This window comes from Mangifera indica, chromosome 3, assembly GCF_011075055.1.
Source record: "Mangifera indica cultivar Alphonso chromosome 3, CATAS_Mindica_2.1, whole genome shotgun sequence".
Classification (NCBI taxonomy): Eukaryota; Viridiplantae; Streptophyta; class Magnoliopsida; order Sapindales; family Anacardiaceae; genus Mangifera; species Mangifera indica.
In genome coordinates this window covers 14,636,061-14,659,180 of record NC_058139.1, presented here as the reverse complement: position 1 = coordinate 14,659,180, position 23,120 = coordinate 14,636,061, and the positions used below count along the sequence as shown (strand labels likewise).

General features: G+C 34.1%; 1 protein-coding gene across 2 annotated transcripts; it reads left to right on the top strand.

The window, feature by feature from the left end:
• Window positions 1-2,901: 2,901 nt before the first annotated feature.
• Window positions 2,902-15,813, top strand: LOC123210083 (Werner Syndrome-like exonuclease). Of its 2 annotated transcripts, XM_044628277.1 has the most exons (6): window positions 2,906-3,186; window positions 4,017-4,196; window positions 14,282-14,412; window positions 14,508-14,669; window positions 15,259-15,369; window positions 15,471-15,813. In XM_044628277.1, exons 1-6 carry the CDS (start codon window positions 2,997-2,999, stop codon window positions 15,513-15,515), a joined length of 819 nt encoding a protein of 272 aa, XP_044484212.1. In that variant the 5' UTR covers window positions 2,906-2,996; the 3' UTR covers window positions 15,516-15,813. The 2 variants fall into 2 exon arrangements, with proteins under 2 accessions (XP_044484213.1, XP_044484212.1); XM_044628278.1 differs by lacking the exon at window positions 15,471-15,813 and having other exon boundaries at window positions 2,902-3,186; window positions 15,203-15,315.
• The last annotated feature ends 7,307 nt before the right edge of the window (window positions 15,814-23,120 follow it).

Sequence of the window (23,120 nt, the reverse complement as noted above, 5' to 3'; positions counted from 1 at the left end):
TTTTAAATTGTGCTTCTATGAATCTTTAACGAGTCGACCCATAGGCTTTCTCGGGTTAGCTCATTAAATTTTTAAAAATTTTAATTTTTAAAATTTATAAATTAAAATGCATAATTCATACTCATTTTCAAATTAATTCAAACAAAGGCAAAAACTCTAAAATTTTATTGAAAATATCTCACTTATGGGAAATGAAAACAATGGTTACACAACAGAAAAATAATAAATTATACATAAAGAAAATAAACACATTTCTAAAATTTACAGTACCAATATCTCACTATACTAGTTTACGCATATTCAACATCTAGGTTTTTGAAGTCTTTAAAAATATTTTTGACTATGCGATTTTGTAACTTGAATTATGTTGTTACTAAATCTTTCAAGTACATAATCACATCAACTATATTTGAATAAAGGTTTGACCACGTCCTCGAGAATGCATCCACCTGTATTAAAAGCAAATTTCGATGCTAAAGTAAACACCAAAGACATTATTAGATCACGTGTCATGGCGGAAAGCTCAAAATAAGTACTTTGATATACTTTCCACTATGCTAGAATATCAAAACTTTCACTTTGTGCATAATTTCAATAAAATGATCATGACAGAAAGCTCAAAATAAGTACTTTGATATACTTTCCACTATGCCAAAATATCAAAACTTTCACTTTGTGTACAATTTCAATAATTTGATCAATATTAATATAATTAGAAAAATCACCATAATTTGAACTTGAACCTTACCTTTTTGTAAGATAGATTATAATTATTGTTTGCTTATGGACAAACCACTTGAACTTACCCATGGTTCTAAAGTGTATACATTGTTTCCATATTGATATTCATAAATGGAATGCATTTCAAATGTTGGAATATTAGGTAAAGATTTGTTGAATCAAACAACACAATCGAAAAAAACAAAAAATCAACAAGAACACATGCAAGTTTGGATTTCACAAAGAAATCCTATGTCCAAGGCAAAAATATTTCTCTAGTCAAATACATCAGTTATTAAAAGTTAGATTACAAATACAACACAATAATTGTTAATCATAATGATTTAAATAATATAAGTTATACATAGTGAAATACAAAGCCAAAGGAAACCTTGCCTCTCATCAAACAAAGCTAATCAATCAAACTTCAAAGAGAAATATGAAACCCTAGCAGAGCTTAAACTAAAAACCTAAAAATGCTTATTAAACGGTGAGAGTAAAAAATTTGAGAGAAAGTGATCTAACTTAAGTCGAGCCACCCATTTATACCAAGGGTTAAAAGATGTAAAAAAAACCTCTTTGTGTAATGACTAAACAACTCTTGTTGTTTTACCAAAATGACTATGTTACCCATCATTACAATATTACCTAATTGTGTCACAACTTTTTCCAGATGCATACCTCTATATGGATATAGACTCGAAGAGACATGTCAAACTTGAACCTCAACTTAACTCAATGGAATTTAATGCATGATTATAAACACTTAACAATTGTGCATGCAAAAAGGTATAACTAAAATGCTTCCATCACATATATAGATAAAAATATCATCATCTCACAATAAATATGATGTCTAAAATAACATAATTATTCATAAAATAAATATAATGTTCACAAAGTAAAACATATATGTCATAAACTCAAAATGATAAGAATGTCTTTCCATCAAATCATGAACTCAAGCCACTAATCTGAGTCATAAATTCAAACTATCAATTTAAATTATAAATTTGTGTTGAATCGAGTCACAAATTTGAATCATTGACTCCAACTACAAAATCTAGTTGAATTCAAACTGAATAGAGCCAAATCATTTTATTCGAGCCAAATGTGAGTCACCTTTAATTTTAGCTTAACGAACTCAAATTGAGCAATTTAACAAACTTTCTTTGGCGAAAGGTTGAATCAAAACCATCCAAACAACATACAACAACCCAATTCATGAGTTATACAAATAACTCCCTAAAATACAATATGAAAATGAAAGAAATGGTGAAGAATGCTTACCTCTCCTTCGATGAAGCACGATATTCATGTGGCTATGGATTTTTGATTATCTCCTTCCTTTCACGACATTTTAAGCTCTTTTCTCTCTCCTTAGTTTACTTTGTGTGTGTTGTATTTTATGAAAAAAAAATGTTAGTTTTTCTTCGAAGCATGATTTGCCTATTAAATAAAGCACAAATATCACACAAGATCAACTCATGCTTATACAAATGCTACAATTATGAGATCACGATTTCAACTCCCATAACATTGAGCATAAAGACCATAACGCCCCTCTGGGGTCACTTGAGTGTATACAATCTCTGTATATGGAGACACACACACACACACAAAAAATAATGACCAATCAATAGAGCAATAATTATAGCTTGGAACCAAAAGGAAATGATTAAATGCCTCTCACACTTACCTAGGGATATCATATATATATATATATATGTATGAATATATGTATGTGTGTATGTATGCATGTATGTATGCATGTATGTATTTTAAAAGTAGTAATACATGTATAAATAAATTATAAAAACTTATTGTTACAACTTGATATAATAGTGTCTAATTGGATGATTTTGGGTTGAGAGAAAAAAAATAAACAATTACATCACCTAATCATAAATTACTACACAGTTTGTATATATAAATTTGTATAATTTGTTTGTACGTATAATTTTATTTATATTTTAATTTGTTAGAAAATTCTTTATTATATTTTTAATTTTTAAAATAACAGTGTCACTTATACATGGATAATTTAATCATTTAGACAATTTTAGTTAAAATTAATGATTTTAAGTGAGTAAATATACTTTCATTGTTTATATTTTACAGCAGTAAGTTGTCAATCAAAATCTCAGTTTAGTTCACAATAATCCATTTTTAAATGAATAAACTTTAGAAGCGAATTGTTTCCTTGCCTTTCCTTGAACTTGAAACTCCTTAAAATCCCATGTTCCCTTGAAACGTTCCAAAAAAATAAAAGATAAATGGATTTCCAAGAACCCTTCACAGATCAAGAACTCCAAATGATCGACGCAATCGAAGCCTCTTACACTAAGAAAAGACTCTCAAGAGCAGACCACACTCGCGAAGCCCGTCTCAGAACTGACCGCTACCTACCCTCTTCCCTTCTCGCTTCGCCTTCTTCATCTTCATTTTCTCTTACACCTTGTCAAGGTGATAATCTGAAAATTACTCTTCATTTCTTCATTTTACTAGCGTTTGGGGTTGAAGTATTTTGTGGTATCGCCATCTAGTCACTGTGAAATGTTTTATGAGACGTTATTTGCGATTTATGCCATTATAATTTCACTTTTCACAGTAAACAAGACTCACATTGTTTGGGCTGTAACATATACCGGAAGTTATGTGGCTACGATACGTGTTCCTGTTAACGTTGCTGGATCTGTAACACAAAAATTTGTAATCGTTGTATTGGTATTTTTTATCATTAGTTAATTGTTGTGTCTATTGGTTATTGATTTTCCTGATATTCAACCAGGAAAATTTTATTAATTTCTTCATTTTACGAGTTATCTGCTGATCAAAATTTTGTAGTATGGACCACTAATAGCTAGGAAATGATTTTTAAGATGCTGTTTGGGATGTGTATATTAGTCTAATAACGTTATAATTATAAAGTTTAACACTGTTGTAACGCAGAATACAAATTTTTTCTTATACGGGAAGTTATGTGGCTGCAATTCATGTTTTTGTTAGCGTTACTGGATTGGTAAACAGCAAAATTTGTAATAATTGTATTGTTTTTTTAATCATTATTGTCTAATGGTTATCAAGATTTATATTGTCAAATGAGAAATTTTTGGAATTGAGCTTCAGATAGCCTTCGCAAGTTTTCAAGCGAGCCCTATAACTTCTGTTTTATAATTTACCATTAATCGAATTCTTTGTTAAAACACATGTTTTTGTAATATGCTTATTTAAATTGAAGTTGATAAAGACAAATGGAATTTTAATGTTGGTTCATTTATCTCGTTTAATGGCAGCAAATTTAAGGATGAAATACCAACCTTTAAGTTTTGGAGGTCAGATATTGTATAGTAAAACATCAACAGAGGTACAGAAAGCTGCAGTGGAGCTTTTACAGTTTCTTGAAGTTAAGAAAAAGGAAACTGGTCAAGTTGCAATAGGGTTTGATATTGAATGGAGACCCTCATTCAAGAGAGGTATTATATCTTCTCTTTTTGCATTGCTTTTCTGTTTGATACTGTGTTCAATTTGTGCAAATTCATGCATTCATGTATTCCTATAAGGATTTCATTTGTTTTCTTTTTTTTAGCTTTTTGCATTTTTCCTGTCCTTGTTAGTCACTATTGGATTTGCAAGAGCAAGATCAAAATATCATATCACATTCCAAAAAAGATAAAAGAGAACATGAATATTCATATGAAATTGCCAAGATTAGAATCTTGGGAATAATATGCATTTTAAAACAAATGGAAAGTTGTTTGGAATTACTTACTCATGTGGGTGGCTTTTTCATCTCAAAGAATCTTCGTGAGTCTTTGCTTATCCATTTAAGGAAAGAACAGTGCTTATTATACAAGGTTTTGAAAACTAGACCGGACCAGACTGGTTGGTTCACCCGGTCAAATCAAGAACCGATACTCTATCTGCTCTAGTTTTCATTTAAATATTGACTGAATAAAAATTTGGTCAAATTTGGAAAAAACTGGTAAATAAAATTAATAAATCTAGGATTTTGATAAGCTCAGAAGGTCCATGCGAGTGTGATAGGAACCTAACGCTGCCACAACATCCTGTCTGCTCCAACTCCAGTGAATGAAGAAACCAACGTGAGAAATAGATGCAGAAATGTGAGAATGTAATGTAGATAACACTGTGGAGTGTAAATCAAATGTAACAGTAATGAAATTAGTTTTACTTATATTAATAAGTACTTCAAAGTGAATTCAATTTGGTTCATAAAGCTCAATGTTAGCACAATCACTACTTAAGAGACATTACAGAAAAAAATAATAACAAAAATCAAGAACAATTCCACCAGCTTTCGAGAGGCTGGGACTTTCCTTCAATGCTCTACTTTTTCCTCTCCTGCTCCTTTTTCTGCCTCCTGCTTATATTCCCCCATGATTTCATAACTGCATTCTCTCTCTAAGGCTGCCACCTCAGTGTACACACTCTCAGTGGTCCTATAATCTGAAAGGCTGGACACTGCATCCTCTTTGTTGTCTGTTGCTTGTCTCTCCAACTGGTTTTTGCCATCTGTTAGCTCTCCCATTTGGCCACTTGTTCTCCCTATTGCGGCTCTCTTCTTTCCTTTCTTCCTCACATAAACTCTTTCTCTAACATTACCCCTGCCATCAACAGGCACCTTGTCCTCAAGGTGCAGAGTAGGAAAGAGTTGTTTAATTTTAACAAAGAGCTCCCAAGAATTTTTATAAGTAGGTAAATTTTTCCATTTAATCAATAGTTCTAACTCCTTTTGCTGATTGTACCTATGAGTAAGCACTTCTTCAGGCTGTACTTCCAACTCCCCTGTTTCATTTAATCCAGTTGGTAGTGGCTGACAGGTAGTCTTCGCTCCTACTTGTTTTTTGAGCTGTGAGATATGAAATATAGGATGTATTAGTGTTGTATCAGGTAGTTTCAGCTTGTATGCGACTTTTCCTACTTTTTCGATTACTTCATATGGCCTATAGAAACGTGGACTTAGCTTCTCATTGCGGCGGGAAGCTAACGAACGAAATCGATAGGGTTGTAGTCTAAGAAATACATAATCCCCCACATGGAGCTCCACCTCTCTACGATGTTTATCTGCATTTTTCTTCATTTGAGACTGAGCCTTGCTGAGATTCACTTTTAATTGATCCAATACCGAATTTCTTTCTTGAATCATTACATTCACTTCTTCCACCTTTGAATCCTCTTATACTAATCTTAACAGAGGTGGTGGTTCTCTCCCATATATGGCTTTAAATGGTGTCATCCCTGTTGCACTGTGGAAGCTCGTGTTATACCAATATTCAGCCCATGTCAACCATTTAACCCATGCCTTCGATTGGTCCCAGCAAAGATAGCGAAGATAGTCTTCAATGCTTCTATTAATGACCTTAGTTTGTCCATCCGTTTGGGGGTGGAAAGCCGAGCTGAATTTTAGAGTCGTTCCTGCTGCCTTAAACAGTTCTAACCAAAAGTTACTCATGAAGACGCTATCACGATCAGTGACAATGGATCAAGGGAAGCCGTGAAGTCGCACAACTTCTTTTATAAAAATTTCAGCGATGTCTTTTGCAATATAAGGATGGCGAATTGTGAGGAAGTGTCCATATTTCGTGAGTCTATTGATAACCACTAGTATAACATCTGCCCCCTTGACCTTTGGCAGCTCCGTTATAAAATCCATTGAAAGATCTTTCCAAATATTTGATGGAATTGGTAGTGGCTGCAGGAGACCCGCTGGAGACATTGCTTCGTATTTAACTCGTTGACATACCTCACATTTTGCTACATATTGTTTAATGTCCCTTTTCATCCCTTCTCAAAATAATATTGATTTAATCTTTTTATATGTTCTAAAAAATCCTGAATGTCCGCCGTAGAGGGAGGCGTGAAATTTTGCCAAAAGCTGAGGAATGAGTCGTGACTATCTCGGCAACACCAATCTGTTTCTATAAAGAAGGGTGCCGTTTTTGAGTGAGTACCCTTTATAACCACCTTGCTACTTAATTATTTGTTAAACCACCTGCTAGAGCTTTGCATCATTTAACACCTCTTGTTAAATGCCTTCTGTTTCCACCACCTTACTTACGGAAATGGCTTTAATTTCTTCATTAAATTTTGGGTTACTGGATAAGGCATCTGCTGCCTTGTTTTCACACACAGACTTATAAACAATTTCGAAGTCAAACCCTGGCATCTTGATCAACCATTTCTGTTGTTCATGTTCGATTATCTGTTGTTCGGTTAAAAAGCGTAAACTTTTCTGATCTGTTCGTACCTTAAAGTGTCGTCCTAAAAGATAGTGCTTCCATTTTTGAAAAGCTAATACTATCGCCATTAACTCCCTTTCATACACCGATTTCCCCTTGTTTCTTGGGGATAACGCCTTGCTTAGAAATGCGATCGACCTCCCTTCTTGCATGAGCACAACACCTAATCCTTGCCTAGAAGCATCAGTCTGCATTATAAATTTTTTTGAAAAATCCGGTATGGCCAACAAGGGAGTAGACGTCATAGTAGCCTTCAAACATTCAAAAGCCCTCTACACTTCTTCATTCCATCGAAAGACATTCTTTTTTAGCAAGTTAGTAAGAGGTTCTGCGATCCTTCCATAGCTGCTAACAAACTTACGGTAATACCCCGTCAACCCCAAAAATCCTCTTAATTCCTGTAAGTCCCTTGGTGTGGCCCAATTTTGCATATCTTCAATTTTTCTTGGATCAACCTCCACCCCATTTTTGGTTACTATATGCCCCAAATATTCCATTCTTTCACACCTAAATGAACACTCTTTTCTGTTAACTACCATGCTATTTTCCTGTAGCAAACGTAACACTTCCCTGAGGTGTAGTAAGTGCTTCCGAACTCCCTTGCTATACATTAATATATCATCGAAAAACACTAGAACAAACCTTCGCAAATGAAGCCTGAAAATTTCATTCATTACACTTTGAAAGGTCGCTGAAGCATTCGACAGTCCAAAAGGCATAACAAGGAACTCATAATGCCCCTCGTGTGTTCAAAAGACAATCTTCTCGACGTTGTCTTCTCTAACACGTATCTGATGATAGCCAGATTTAAGATCTAACTTACTGAAAATCACGACTCCAACCAATTAATCTAAAAGCTCGTCAATTGTTGGTATGGGAAATTTATCAAGGATTGTGATCTTATTTAATGCCCGATAATCAACATAAAATCACCACCCACTGTCTTTTTTTCTCACGAGAATTACTGGACTCGAAAACAGACTTGTGCCAGGTCTAATGATTCCAGCCACGAGCATTTCCTGGATGATCCTTTCGATTTCATTTTTTTGGTAGTGTGGATACCTGTAAGGGTGAATATTAGGGGGTTGAGCTTCTACCATTAGACGTATTGCATGGTCCTTGGTGCGACTAGGTGGCAAACCTTATGGTTCTGAAAACAAGGGAGAGAATTCCTCTAATAATCTATTCAGTTTTGGCATAGTATTCTCTTCCATAGTTACAACTTCTTTCATGGCTGGCTTCACTTCAATCCAATAGCTTTCTCCACCTTCCCATACAGATTTCAGCATAGTTTTAAGCGACGTTTCCAATCGAGTTAATGACACATCACCTCTCAATTCCATCCTACTGCCATTCCACGTGAATTTCATCGTTTGATGCTTCCAATTTATCTTTACTTCTCCCAATCTAGTGAGCTAGTCAATTCCCAAAATAACGTCAATCCCTCATAAACAAAAAGGCAAGAAATCTTAAGTGATCTTGATTCCCTGCATGTTCACTTCAACTCCTTCACATTTTCCCAATCCGCTCACTTTACGATCATCTCCCAGGATCACTTCAAACCTTGCGGACTTTGTTGGAATTCTCAGCTCCGTCGCCAACTGCTCTGAAATAAAATTATGGGTGGCTCCGCTGTTCAGGAGAACCACCACTTCCTTCCCTTTAACAGACCCCAAGATTTTCATGGTTTTTGGCTTATTAATACCGACCACAAAACTTACGTTTAAAGTGGCCTCCATCTCTCTTTCCTCCACCGGCGTTGGCTCCTCTTCCCTTTCAGCTTCATCCTCTCGTTCCTCTTCTTCACCAGCTATCATCACCTTCAATTGTTGGTATTTGCATCTATGGCTAGGTACAAATTTTTCATCACAGCGAAAGCACAATCCTTTCTCTACCTTCTTTCGATATTCTTCGTCGAAGAGTCGCCGTGGGTTTCCATCTCGTTGGAGAGTGGAAGAAGATGCAATTGAATTCATGGGAGCCCTCATCGTTGTGGAGGTTACCTGTGGAGTTTGGTTTGTGTGAATTTGAGGAGGGGGATGGGTATTTTCGGGGTTTCTAATCGGGCTAGTTTGATGGGTCAGATATGTATTTCGGTTTGGATTGAGATGAACGGTATGGGTCAGGTTGGACGCGGTTTGGCTTTGGGCATGATTCGAATGCTGGTTTGCTGGGCTATTAAAGGTAAATGGGCCTGGGAAACGGGTGGGGTTGGTCGCTTGTTTTGGGTTTGTTGGGTCAGGTCGTACTCCTTACTTTCCATCAATTATCTCATTCTTCTCCTCCACCTCTCTTGCACGTTGCATTGCCTTCTCCAAGTCACGTGGATGAAACAATTTGATCTTTGCTCGGATGTCATCCACCAAGCCATTCATTAATAAATCAGTTAAGGTCTCTTCCGTCATGTCATCCACCGCCGACGACAGTAACTCAAATCGACACTGATACTCAAGAACTGAATTTATTTGTCGGAGAGCCAATAACTCCTCTTGGGGTGTCCGTTCGTGCCTTGATCGAAAATGTTTGAGCATAGCGTTCCTAAACTCCACCTAACTCCGAAACCTCATTCTCTTTTCTCTCCATTTCAACCACCCATGAGCGATACCTTCCATACACACCTCGGCTACTGTGAGTTGTTCTTGGTCGTCCAAATGGCTGACATCAAAGTACCTTTCACACCTGAAAATCCATTCGAGAGCATCGTTGTTGCTAAATATGGGATGGTCTAAGCGTTGGTAAGGGGTATCTTGATGTCCTTCAGTAGTGTCTCCTGAGGTTGCTCCTTGTACTTCTTCTGTCTCCCTTTCTCCTATGATGGGTGGAGCTTCTGCCTTTGGTGGTGGTGGTGGCGGCGGCGGCGGCGATGGGGAAGGCGAATAAGAAGGGGATGCCCCCTGGCCCATTGGGGCCTTGCCTTTATCTTCATTCTCTTTTCCGACGATGGCATCTCGCAACTCACGGAGGTACCCATGAAGAGATTCAACCTTCGATTCCATGTTATCCATTTGGTCACTCATTTCTCTGTTCATCTCAACCATCTGTCTACCCATCCCCTCCAAACTTTCTTTCATCCCTCCTATTTCTTTCTCAACTCCTTCCACCCCAGCCTCCATTCTAGTCATGCTCTGATGCCACTATGATAGGAACCTAACGCTGCCACAACAAGCTGTTTGCTCCAACTCCAATGAATAAAGAAACCAATGTAAGAAATAGATGCATAAATGTGAGAATGTAATGTGGATAACACTGCTGAGTGTAAATCAAATGTAACAGCAATGAAATTAGTTTTTCTTGTATTAATAAGTACTTCAAAGTGAATTCAATCTGGTTCATATAAGCTCAATGTTAGCACAATCACTACTTAAGAGACATTACAGAAAAAAATAATAACAACAATCAAGAACAATTCCATCAACTCTCGAGAGGCTGGGACTCCTCTTCAATGCTCTACTTTTTCAATTTTCTTTTTCCTCTCTTGCTCCTTTTTTTGCCTCTTGCTTATATTCCCCCATGATTTCATAATTGCATTCTCTCTCTAAGGCTGCCACCTCAGTGTACACACTCTCAGTGGTCCTATTTTCTGAAAGGCTGGGCATTGCATCCTCTTTGTTGTCTGTTGCTTGTCTCTCCAACAGGTTTTTGCCATCTGATAGCTCTCCCATTTGGCCACTTGGTCTCCCTATTGCAGCTTGCTTCTTTCCTTTCTTCCTCACATAAACTCTTTCTCTAACAGAGTGCCACAGAAAAATTCAAAGTATTTTGCCATCACCTACATGGTCTGAAATGTCGACCAACCCGAGAGAGCATGAAGAGATATTTCGGGTTGAACATCTAGGTTCACTGCATCATCCGAATGATCATCGCCACCTTCTAGCAAAAGGAGTTGAGGACCTCGACACTTATGGTCAGGTGCAAACTTTTCGTCACAATTGAAGCAAAGTCCTTGTGTCCTCCGTTTTTGCATGTCATCCCAAGTCAACTGTTTCACGGGAGTTGAGGTTTTGATTGGTGTTGAGGAAGAAGAGTCAGCTGATGTTCAAACAATTGGCTTGATGAGTTTCCATTGTTGGCTAACTTGATCATCCCTCATCCTTGCAAGGCTAATTGCTTCCTTCAAGGATTTCGATTTGAACATCCGAATTCCTTCTCCTATCTCTACCTTGAGTCCTCCTATGAATGTTTCGACCAACGCCTTTTGTGTCCATACCGATTCTTTTTGGTATTGCGTAAGGAGCTGACCTGCCTTATTTTTGACAAGGCTTCATTGAAGTCCTCACAATCTGTAGGATCGAACTGAGCCCATAGTTCTTCGATGAATAGTTTACACGTCACCTCTTTGCCATCTTCCTTGTAAGCCCAATGCAGCCATTACCACCACTAATTTGCTTCACCCTCTAGATGGAAGGAAGCCAAGGACACTTTCTGTGCTTCTTGGGTGCATTGATATTCAAAGAATTGGTCCACTCTGGTGAACCATTCGGTAGGGTCGTCACCGAAGAATCTAGGGAATTTGAGTTTGGCTAATTTGGAAGAGAGCAAGGGTTGCCTACCTTCATTGGTATCCCGAGTTCCTTCTCTTGTCTTGTGGAATCGACCATTGGAAGAGTTCCCATGGCAATCATTGGTCCTCTTGGTGGGTGTTTCTTGCTTAGAAAGGACTTCAGACATCCTACTAATGACATCCTCCAATTTGCGCAGTCAATCAGTGACGCCGAGTTCCAAGTGGGAAAAACCTATGTTGCAATCCACCGAGTCCTGCTTCAAGGTTTTCAATTCGTTCTTTATTAGTAGCCATTGTGTCAAGCTCTGATACCAATGGTAGGTCATAATCAAAGCTTATAATTAATAACGAAAGAGAGTTCAACTTAGGGTGAGAACAACCACAAAATTTTATTTGGAATAAGCATCCTCTGTTCTTTTCCTGAAAGGAGTTTAAATATGTTAGGATTGTGATACTTGTTCTCAATCCAACGGTAACTCTTTATTATAAATATATGTTTTAAGCTTCAAAAGGGGAGAAGAAAAAATATATTAGGGTTTTGTTTAAGAGCAACCATCTTTGGCTGATTTAGGGAGATCTCTGGCGCCTCGAATGGTCAAAAAATGGGAGGCCCCGAACTCCTTGAAATGTTCGGTTTATCTTTATAATATTTTGATTAATGAAATAGTTTTAGTTTATTATGTTTTTGTGTTTTAATTTTGTGTTTGAGTAGAATAAGAGTTGGGTTGCTAACAAATGGTATCAAAACATTCGATCCAGCGGAGAAGATAGATGATGGTTGGAAAAGTGAAAAGTCGTCAAAAAATGTTCATGGAGAAGGCTGCCTTGAAGGGGAGGGAAATGTTAAGATTGAGACACTTGTCTTCAATCCAACGATCACTCTTTATTATAAATATATGTTTTAAGTTTCAAAAGGGGAGAAGAAAAAATATATTAGGGTTTTGTTTGAGGGCAGTCATCTTTGGCTGATTTAGGGAGGTCTCCGACGCCACGAACGACCGAAAAATGGGAGGCCTCGAACTCTTCGAAATGTTCAGTTTATCTTTGTAATATTTTGATTAATGAAATAGTTTTAGTTTGCTATGTTTTTGTGTTTGAATAGAATATGAGTTGGGTTCCTAACAAAATATAAAAGAAAAAAATAACAACTTTATCTAATCCTTAAATTATATCCCTAAGAATTAGGACCTTAACAACTAATTTGCAACAAAGTAACAATATTATTGGATTTAAATAAAAACTACTAAACTTATTCATAAACAAGCATTTGACGTGGTTCTTCTTAAGACCAATTCTTATGCATGGCTCATGCAACTTAACACGTGTAAAATTTTTTCGTGGCACTCGCACGAACCTTTTGAGCTTATTAGATTTGTTCCTGCACTTGGGGTTTTCACTTCTTTCAGTTTTCACAATGTTTCCTTTGAACAATAACTTCATTAGCATTCTCAGCATAATCACTTTTCTTCTTTCGATTTCCATCCTTTGAATCGGAATTTGGCTCTCCAACCTTGCTAATTCACAGTGTAAGAGGTTCCTGGACAAGCTGATGATTGTTCTCAAGGTGTTTCTCATGTTGGTTTCTTTGGACGGTTTGATTGATTTTTTCAGTTTATGGATTACTTAGATTTTTTCATTGATTTTTTTCATTAAAAATTGAATCTTTAGACTAGGGTTGGACTCGAGCCGAGCCAGCTTGAGCTCGAGCTCTGCTCGGCTCGGCTCGGTTTGAGCCCGAAACGAGCCAGTTCGAGCTCGGTTTGAGCTCAAACCGAGCTCGAGCTGGCTCGAGTTGGCTTGGTAGATTTTTTTTAAAAATTTTTTATACAAAACGACGTCGTTTTGATCTATATATATTCAAAACGATGTCGTTTTGATATGAAAAACTAGCCGAGCCGAGCCATAAACGAGCCGAACTCGAGCTGAGCTCGGCTCGATTCGAGCTCGAGCCGAACTCGAGCCGACCATAAATAAATCGAGTCGAGCTCGAGCCGAACTCGAGCCGGCCATAAATAAATCTCACTTAGGTCCAAGAACCTCATAGAGCTCAAAATCACCGTTCCAAAAACTGGATGTGATTCACTCTATACAACCCATAACTTCTGAATTTTGCATTCAATCTCCTATTATATGTGACTCATAGGTTATTCATCATGTTGGCGGTGAGTAGAATTGTGACTGATCTACAATCAATTAGTCTTCAACAGACCAAGATTGATCTCTAATAATACATCATGACCATTTAAATAATGAATAGTTAGCGAAAGACATGAACATGTCAACGACCCGGATACCGTGCAATCAAATCCTTTTATCAACCGATCCTCATCAAGGCTAAGATATAAAAGTAATGTCTACCTCAAAATGATCTTTGAATTACGTTATTTGATTCATGCAACAATGATCAAATAACATTAGGTCCCACCGTGACCACAAATTTAAATGGTCATTGCTATCTATCAAATGTCGATAAGATATCTTCTCTCATGTGGTTAGATAGAATTCAGCATTGCTAGTCTTCTGTGGAAATGTTGTTGTGTGCCCTATATACCAAATTATGTCTTGGATTCTATCATAGATGGTATTTGGACACGGGACCTTGATCTTTGGTTAGTCACAAATTTTCAACTGTTTATCTATCTAAATCTAAAGTTGCATAGATTTGCTGGTTTCACAACATTAAATATCAGTCTTCTAGTGAAATCTGTTTGGCTAATGCTTATACAATAGTCTGATAAATTAGAATTTTTATTATATGATTTATGGATCATTAATTTCTTAAGCCCTGATCTTGCAGGTGTTTTGCCAGGAAAGGCTGCAGTTATGCAGATCTGTGGTGACACCAGTCATTGTTATGTCATGCATATTATTCATTCAGGAATTCCTCCAAGCCTGCGGTCTCTCCTTGAGGATTCCTCAGTTTTAAAGGTATGTAACATCTCTTACTTGAAGTTCTGCATCTACAGGATTTCCTGCATTGTATATTTAGTTTATACTTTTAACGTAAAGCTTGGCATTTACAGGTTGGAATTGGAATTGTCAATGATGCTACTAAAATTTTTAATGATTATGATGTATCTGTTAAAGGTGTGAATGATCTTTGCTATCGAGCAAATAAAAAACTAGGTGGAAGTTTTAAGAAATGGAGCCTTGCATCCCTGACTGAAATGCTTCTTTGCAAAGAGGTACATATCAAAGTGTGCTGAATGAAGCCTTACTGGATAGATTTAAATTTTCCCTAGTTTGCACCGGTCAGGTTGATAGTTATTATGAAATATACTAAAAAATGATCTGCATAATTTAAATTTTTAGATTCACCAACTACATGTCTTACATGGCATTTAATTCTAATAAGTTACCTGTGATGTGCAAGAAGCTGGATGTATGTTAAATAAAGATATTTGCACGTGGGAGGTTAGTAATGACTAATATGTACTACCGCATTGTCATTTTCTGCTAAATATAAAGTTGCAGTGAATATAAGTTAGTACTCTCTACCTTGTGCGCTTTTTTTCTGTGGTTTCTTCTGTCCTCTTTTTTTTCTTATTGTTGGTTGTGACTCTAATTGTGGTACCTGGTTGACAAACGTGCTGCTGAGTTATACATATTTATATCACAGAAACTACATGCTAATCTGACAATTAACTAGAATAATCTATGAACTTCCTCCTGGGTATTGTCTGTTATGTATTGTTCAAGGTTGTAATCTGGTATGCAGAAAGAAGTTTGAATATTTTAGTTGGGAAATGTTAGCTAAGTTTCTTAACTTTGAAGCTTCCGAAGCCCAACAAAATCAGACTGGGAAATTGGGAGGCAAATGTGTTAACAAAGGCGAAACTACAATATGCTGCAACAGATGCTTATGCTTCATGGCATCTGTATCAGGTAATCAACAATTTCCACTTCACCTTCTTTTGTAAGATTGTGACGACATTTTTATTAATTAGCTTATTAATATTTACTACAACTACTTCGTACTTATACAGGTTCTGGAGAGCCTCCCAGATCTGGTAGAAGATGCAGCCGACTAAGGAAGCCTAGAACTGAACGGCGGAAGAAGTAATTCAACCGAGAGAATGCTGGTTGAAGAATGGTTTCAGGGCAAATCAAGCTCTTATAGTTTCACTGTTATTATTGAACCAGAAATCCGATCTGTGTATTCATTATATGAAATATATATTTAAGCCGCACCATCATTTGTTTTTAACATTATCAGAGAACCTTTTCCATGTCTTTAGGACCGAATCCATTTTTATAAACACAAACCTCAGGTCATGTTGTAATACATTTACTGCATGACATCAATCAATATCAAAATTATGATTTTAAGGGTTAGTAAAACTAATGGAGTATTAGAATTTTTGAAGTGAAGGGTTAGATTTAGTTTTTATTATGCTTGTGAAATCTTAATTTATCTTGTTATTTGATGGTGCAAAAATTGTGATCTAATCACTATTTTGGGTTTATCTCTATAATAAGTATGGACAGGTCTTCATTTAAAAGAATTAAAAAAAGTACAATTTTATGTGATCCAAATCCATTTGGGTCATCATGGCGAACTTAAAATTGAAGAATTGCTGTATGCTTATTCAATTTTCAAGCCCTTTAAACACTATTTTCTCGCTCTACGCTCTCATGCATTTGTTCAACTTGAAAGCTTCTCTCTAAATTACTAGCTTCAGCATCAAAGGATTATTCTCTTCTCTCAGAACAAATCCCTTCACCGTTTTCATTATTCTCTTTTCCTAATCCATGAAAACCTTCATAATCAATCTCATTTCTCACTATTAACACAAGAAATCAAGAATTTAAAAACAGTGTACATTATTAATTTGGCGCAAAACAATTAAACAAATAAATTGCATTAAGCTTAAAAATTTTATGTATTTTACTCATATTATACAATTTTAATTCACTTTTTACGTTTTATACAAATATATTCAAGACACTAATCTCTGAACTGAAGAAATTAAAACGGAGATATACTATTCATAAATACTGTTTATGAACACTATTTACAAGTAATGTTCATTGCTAGTGTTCACAGAGTTGGTTAGTAGGCATGGGTGCGCGGGTAGGGGCTGTAATTATTCACGGGTATTGTTCACAGGCACTATTCACAAGTATTATTCACAAGGTTTGATTGGTAGACGTGGGTTCAATAGGGGGATATTAATTAAAATAGGCAAAAACTTTTTTGCTTATACTTTTTTAGGTAAACACACAGTAGTTTTACTTTTATAAGCAAATTTTTTTGTAACTCCAAAAATACCCTTCCAGTCCTGTAGGTGTAGACGCTGGAAAGAAGGTATGGTGCGTGCGGTGCATATAGAGTGCGCACACCCTCATATATATATATATATATATATATATATATATATAAACAGAGTGCGGGGTGCGCACACCCTTTCTTATATATATATATATATATTAAATAATATAATATAATATTTAAAAAATATAATAAATAAATATATATTAAATATTATAATATTTAATCTAATATACATAAATAATAATAATAATAATAATTTTTAAATATATATTATATATATAATATTATAATATAATATATATTTAAAAATGATTATTATTATTATTATTATTTATGTATATTATATTAAATATTATAATATTTAATATATATTTATTTATTTATTATAATTTTTAAATATTATATTATATTATTTAATATATATATATATATATATATATAAGAAAGTGTGCGCGCAATTGTTTATATATATTATATGAGGGTGTACGCATTCTGTACACACTGTACACTGGGCACGCACCGCGCACACCGCACGTACTGCATACGCATTGTGCGTACCGCACGCACTGCGTACGCACCGCGCACACTACGCACACACCGCGGGCACTCCGCACACACCGCGTGCAGCACACCTTCCTTCCAGCGCCTACACCTACAGGGCTGGGAGGGTATTTTTGGAGTTACAAAAAAATTTGCTTATAAAAGTTACAAAAAAATTTGCTTATAAAAGTAAAACTACTATATATTTACCTAAAAAGGTATAAGCAAAAGATTTTTCGCCTATTTTAATTAATATCCCTTCAATAGGGGTTTATAAATATTGTTTATGAGCATTTTTCACCGCCGACAAGTGGATTGATGAGATATTGTTCGAGAGGTATTTATTGTTTATCAGATAAATGGCCAGCGGGTATTCTTTATGAATGCTGTTTATATTACTATTCTTAGTGTCAAGGATAAGGGCCAAGCACTATTTCCCACCCAATTTCAAAATCACATTCGTAGTAATTAAAAACCCAAATATGATCTAATTTATGTTAATTTTTTTTTATTATAAGGAAGAGTAAAATTATTATTTTATTATTAATTTTAAAAAATATAATATTTATTAAATTTTTTTTTCAAGATTTTAAAAATTAATAATTTTATTTTTACTTAAAGTTTTAAAACTTTAAAAAGTAATATTTTTATCTCCAAACCTAGAGTTTTCATATTTTTCAAACTATAACTGTCCCTCAAAACTTTTAAAAATAGTAGTTTTATCCCTATTCAAAAGTGGTGAACAGGAGTGAAACTACAGTTTTTGAAGTTTTAAGGGACGACTGCAATTTAAAAAATATGAAAACCTTAAGTTTGAGGGTGAAAATGTTACTTTTCAAAGTTTTAAATATTTAAGGTAAGGTAAAATTGTTAGTTTTTAAAATTTAAAAGAAAAAATAATAAATTTTATATCTTTTTAATATTAATAATAAAATAACGATTTTACTATATTTTTAACAAAAAAAATAGAAATTAGATCATAGATAAATGTTTAAATTTTTTTAATTATTATGAATATAATTTTAAAATTGAACTAAAACTTGGATAAAAAATAATTTGTTGCCTGAGGGATAATGAGAAATAGACATGAATGCATAAAAAATGGATTAAAATTGTATGAAGTTATTAAAAAAGAAGGTTTAAATAAATTATTATGATTTAAATAAAAAATAGATAATAATGACATCGCCGTCATGTTATAATCATTCTTTATTATTATGATTTATGAACCGACAGGCAGGGCGACCCCATAACCAATTATCAACTTAACCTAAATCAGATATAGCTGCGTTTATTCTTGTTTATATATATAAATAAATAAACACCAATTTGATTTTATTTTTTCTATTACTTTATTTCTTCCATAATGTCTAAATCACGACGTAGAAATTCAGACATGCATGATTTCATCCCCAGACGTAACTTTATAATCATTTGTAGTAAACTTTTTCAATGAAGATTTGGAAGAATCAAATTTCATAAAATCTTTCATTAATAAAAAATAAACAAAGAAATATTATAACATGTTGATGGTCTATTCAAGATTCAATTCTATTTTTAAAAACGTTTTTCTAAATAAACTTTAGAAAGAAAAAAAATGTAATTTTATTTTTTCGAGCAGAATCTTATCAATATTTCTAATAATTTAAAGTTAAAATAAATTCCCTTCAAGACAGTATACTGATAAGATTTAAAAAAAACAAAAACAAAAACATTTATGGACCAACACTTTCTAAAATGGTCTAAATTCATTCCCAAGCTCCCAATATATATATTTTTATTTAGAAACCATAAAATAAAAATAATATTTTGTATATAAATAACGAATATAATTTTATAAATAAATAATAATAAATTATTATATAATTAAATATTATTTTATTTTTAATTTAAAATTATTTAATTATATAATGATATATTATTATAGAAATAAAACTTGATAAAACATTGAATAGTGAGTGTGAATAAAATAAAAGTTGGGGCGAGTGTCGGCCACAAATTCAGAAGAATAAAATCTTTAAAAAAAAAAAATTGATACTGAAAACAAGTGAAATGTCATAATCAATAATGGAGGTCCAAATTTTCCGGCTGTGATTGATCGGAAATCCTACAAAAGCACATGCATGGCACATGCATCATACAATATTGACGTTGAAAACTTTTTCGTTTGTTTCTGCTTTTGGTGTTGTTGGCCAACGCGGTTTTGTTTCTTTTGGGATCATTTATTATTATAAATATATTTTTTATAAATTTATTTAATAAATTAGCTAATATATTGATTTGTTATTTAAGAATATTCTTATAATAAAACAAATGCCCAGCTGGTAATTAGATATTCTTATAAGTTCATTATTATAACTTAGAGCCGATTCAAGTATCAAATGTTGGGTGAGTTATTACAGTGGTCGGAGCTATATGCAAGTCAATTGCTCGTATAATTAGGTAGGGTAGGGTGACATTTTTCTTAATCAAGGGAATCTAATTATTATATGCTTGACATGAAACACATTTAAAATCTATATATCAATAATATTGATTACATTAACCACACCTTGTATAAGACATCTTGTGTCTTCGAATCTTTCTCATATCAACATTTAAGAAGGAAAATAATTGTACAAATGAAAGGATATATGATACTAACATCTACTAACCCATCTTGTTCATTTCTGTGCAATTAGAGATTGTTACTTTGCTCTGTCTATCTGGTTGAGTCTCATTCCCCCTAGTTGAAGAGCCCTATTTTTTATGTCAAGTAAAAAAGAATAGTTATGATGTAATCTTTTATTGTCTAAGACTCATACTTGTTCCAAATGGGACATCACATTTTTTGTCACTACTTACTCATTATGGTTTTGGAGAAACTAAGATGTTCACAACTTAGATTACTTAAGGCCAAAATGATGACCCCTTTTAGATTCACAGACAAGTGGCTGGAATATCGGAAGCTTGGAACCTTTCTTTAAAAAATATACCCGGTGGTCATGTGTTGTCCCATAATGAAAGTATAGACACTTCCTCTAGCTGGATGATATAGAGTTAATGTAGATGCTATTGTTACTATAGTTCAGGTTCTACTTTCATTGGCAGGCGGATTAGAGACAATAGAGGTAAGTTCATGAATGGTTTTATGGTGTCGTTTGAATCTTGTACACCCATTATTGCAGAGTTGTGTCTATCTATTATAGACTTAAGTTTGTTTGAGCTCATCATCTATCTAGTATTTAGATAGAGTCTGATTGCAAAGATGCAATTGACATTATTCTTATTAAGGATTCTATTTTTGGTCCTAATATCAGCCTTATTACTAGCATACAAAGTCTGCTTTCTTTGAATTAGAACATAAACATTCTTATTATACCCAAGAAGTAAACTATGCACTAGATTAAATTCTGAAAAAGAGTTTTACCTCTACAAATACTTTCTTTATGTGTTTTAAGGACCCTCCTAAGCTTTAAAAGATTCTAAAATATATTTTTAGGAGAGTAAGATACCTATGCTGACATAAAGATAAAAGCTACCAAAAATGACACAGATAATAGACAAAGCAATCCTAATTATCCGATTCAATTTGCCTTGATTAATTCTTCTTAAGAAATTACTATATTAAAGAAAAAGGTGAAGGATATATTGGTGATAGTCAAATTTAATTACACATAATATTAGTATGTACATGATTAAATTCAAGTCATTGAACTAGGTGGGAAAGGAAAATAACATGTTTTCAATTCATGGTTTCATGACCATAAAGTTATTTGCTAAATAATGGCTTGGAAAACTAGAGTGTGAAAGCCGTGCCAATGTTGACAGACAATGCACCTTTTTTCATTGCGTTTTCTCTAAGTTAACTACCATCTTTGAATTTTCAAAGGACAACGCATGTGAGAAGACAGGTACGGATAAAATCATATTAAAAATTGACTAGTGGAGGCCTGATTACTAAACCCCTACATATTTTTAAAATCCAACCCTAGTCCTCATTTCACTGGATTTTTCATTGAACTTAACCGAAGAAAATGTATTGTTGATTGCATTATTGGCCTTTTTTAATAAATTATGAAAACCCTGATTATGTAGCTAATTTTTTGTCAAGACTCCATGTATTCAAAAAATGTTTTCTCTTCTCAAATTCTCCGCCCTTGAGTTGACGTTGTTTGTTTTTGGATGAAGCTCTTGGATTTTGAAAATTCTCAGAATATTCTTCAATAGGTGTATTCATTTTTTGCAGAAAAATTTAAGATGGCATCTTTGCGAGTTTAGACGGTGAATCCGGGTAATGCAAATGGGATATTAAGAATTACTTTCGGTGATGTTTGCGTTTACACTCTTAAATTCTCAGTGGGAATTTTTGTTGGATAACAAAGACAGGAACACCAAGGAAAAAAGTTTGAAGCGTGATTAATGAACAGCAAAGAGAATGATTTCCTAGGATTCACACAGTTTTTCTAGAATTTTTCAAGATCAGGGGAAACAAAAGGGAAATTAATTAAATTGTTCCAAAGTTAAGGCGGCAAAATAAAAGTATCCTTGTATTTGAATTTTAAACCAAAATGCCCTAAATTCCTACAAAGATGAAAATACCCCTCATATAAAAAACAAAGAAAACGATGCATTTAGCGGTTTGACACACGAAAACAAAATTTTCAAACACACATCAGGCAATTTTTGTGACGTTTCCGATGACGAAAATAGACAAAAAGGTTAGTAAAATAATCATTGTCATCTCTTTATGCATTTCGGTTCAAGATTTACTCGATTTGATGTGAAATTTGCATATTTAGTGTTAGGGTTCCGATTTGAAAGATTTGATGAAATTGCTTGATTTGTTTAGGCTTTTGTGTTATATTAGGTATAAAGTTGATTGTTGATAAAATAACGATTGAAAAATAAAGTTTGGGAGGTGAAATATAACCACACGAATTCAGTAGTGATCACGTAATTGGGACGCTGACCACATGAGTTCATGTGGTGAGATTTGTCAGAGATGAGGAGGTTTTATGCATTTTCAAACTTCTTGGACCACACGAACTCATGTGGTTAGAGATGAAAATATGAGTTTTAATCGTGCGATAGGACGAAATACAAATTCGAAAAGTTGGTTGACATGCGAGGTAATGGTCAATCACACAAATTCGTGTGGTTGGCACGTGAATTCGCGTGGTGGAGGGAAAAATGCATTTTTTCAAAGTTATCCACCATGTGAATTCATGTGGTTGGATTTAGGGGGCAGAATGATGTTATGCAAAATTTTAGGGTTTTTTTATTTTTTCCATATAAGGGATAAATTTAAATTTGTGCATCTTAAGGTTTTTTTGATGTGTAGAATTCAAATTTTATATCTATTTTTTTTAAATAAGGCCGCTATGTTCAGAATTGAATAATTTATAAATAAAATTCATATAAATTTAATATAATCACAATTTAATTTTGATATAGGGAGTGGGACAAAAGAGAAAATTGTATGAGAGCAAGTATAAAATGTGATTTCCTATCGCAAAACACTTCAAGAGTCAAGTTACTACACATGGATATAGAGATATGAGAGTTGTAATCAAAAAATTATTAACAAAGAGACAATTACAAATTTTTCGATATACCTGTTTTGGACATTTCTTGGAAAGATAACCGATTAGTAGGGTTTTAATATACTCTTTTATCTTTAAAGCAGTAAATATGGTAACCTCGAGAGAGGAGTTATGGTTTTAAGTTAATAATGTGGATGTAAGGTTCAGTCTGTATGAGTTTGCTATTATGACAGACCTTCAATTCAGTCATATGGTAGATATTGACATCTATATTCCATCGAAGGCCACATATTGGA

Coding starts and splice junctions, on each gene's coding strand:
- LOC123210083 (XM_044628277.1), top strand. CDS start 2,997: ATGGATTTCCAAGAACCCTTCACAGATCAAGAACTCCAAATGATCGAC. Junction 3,187..4,016: donor TTCTCTTACACCTTGTCAAG/GTGATAATCTGA, acceptor GTTTAATGGCAG/CAAATTTAAGGATGAAATAC. Junction 14,670..15,258: donor AAATGCTTCTTTGCAAAGAG/GTACATATCAAA, acceptor TTAACTTTGAAG/CTTCCGAAGCCCAACAAAAT.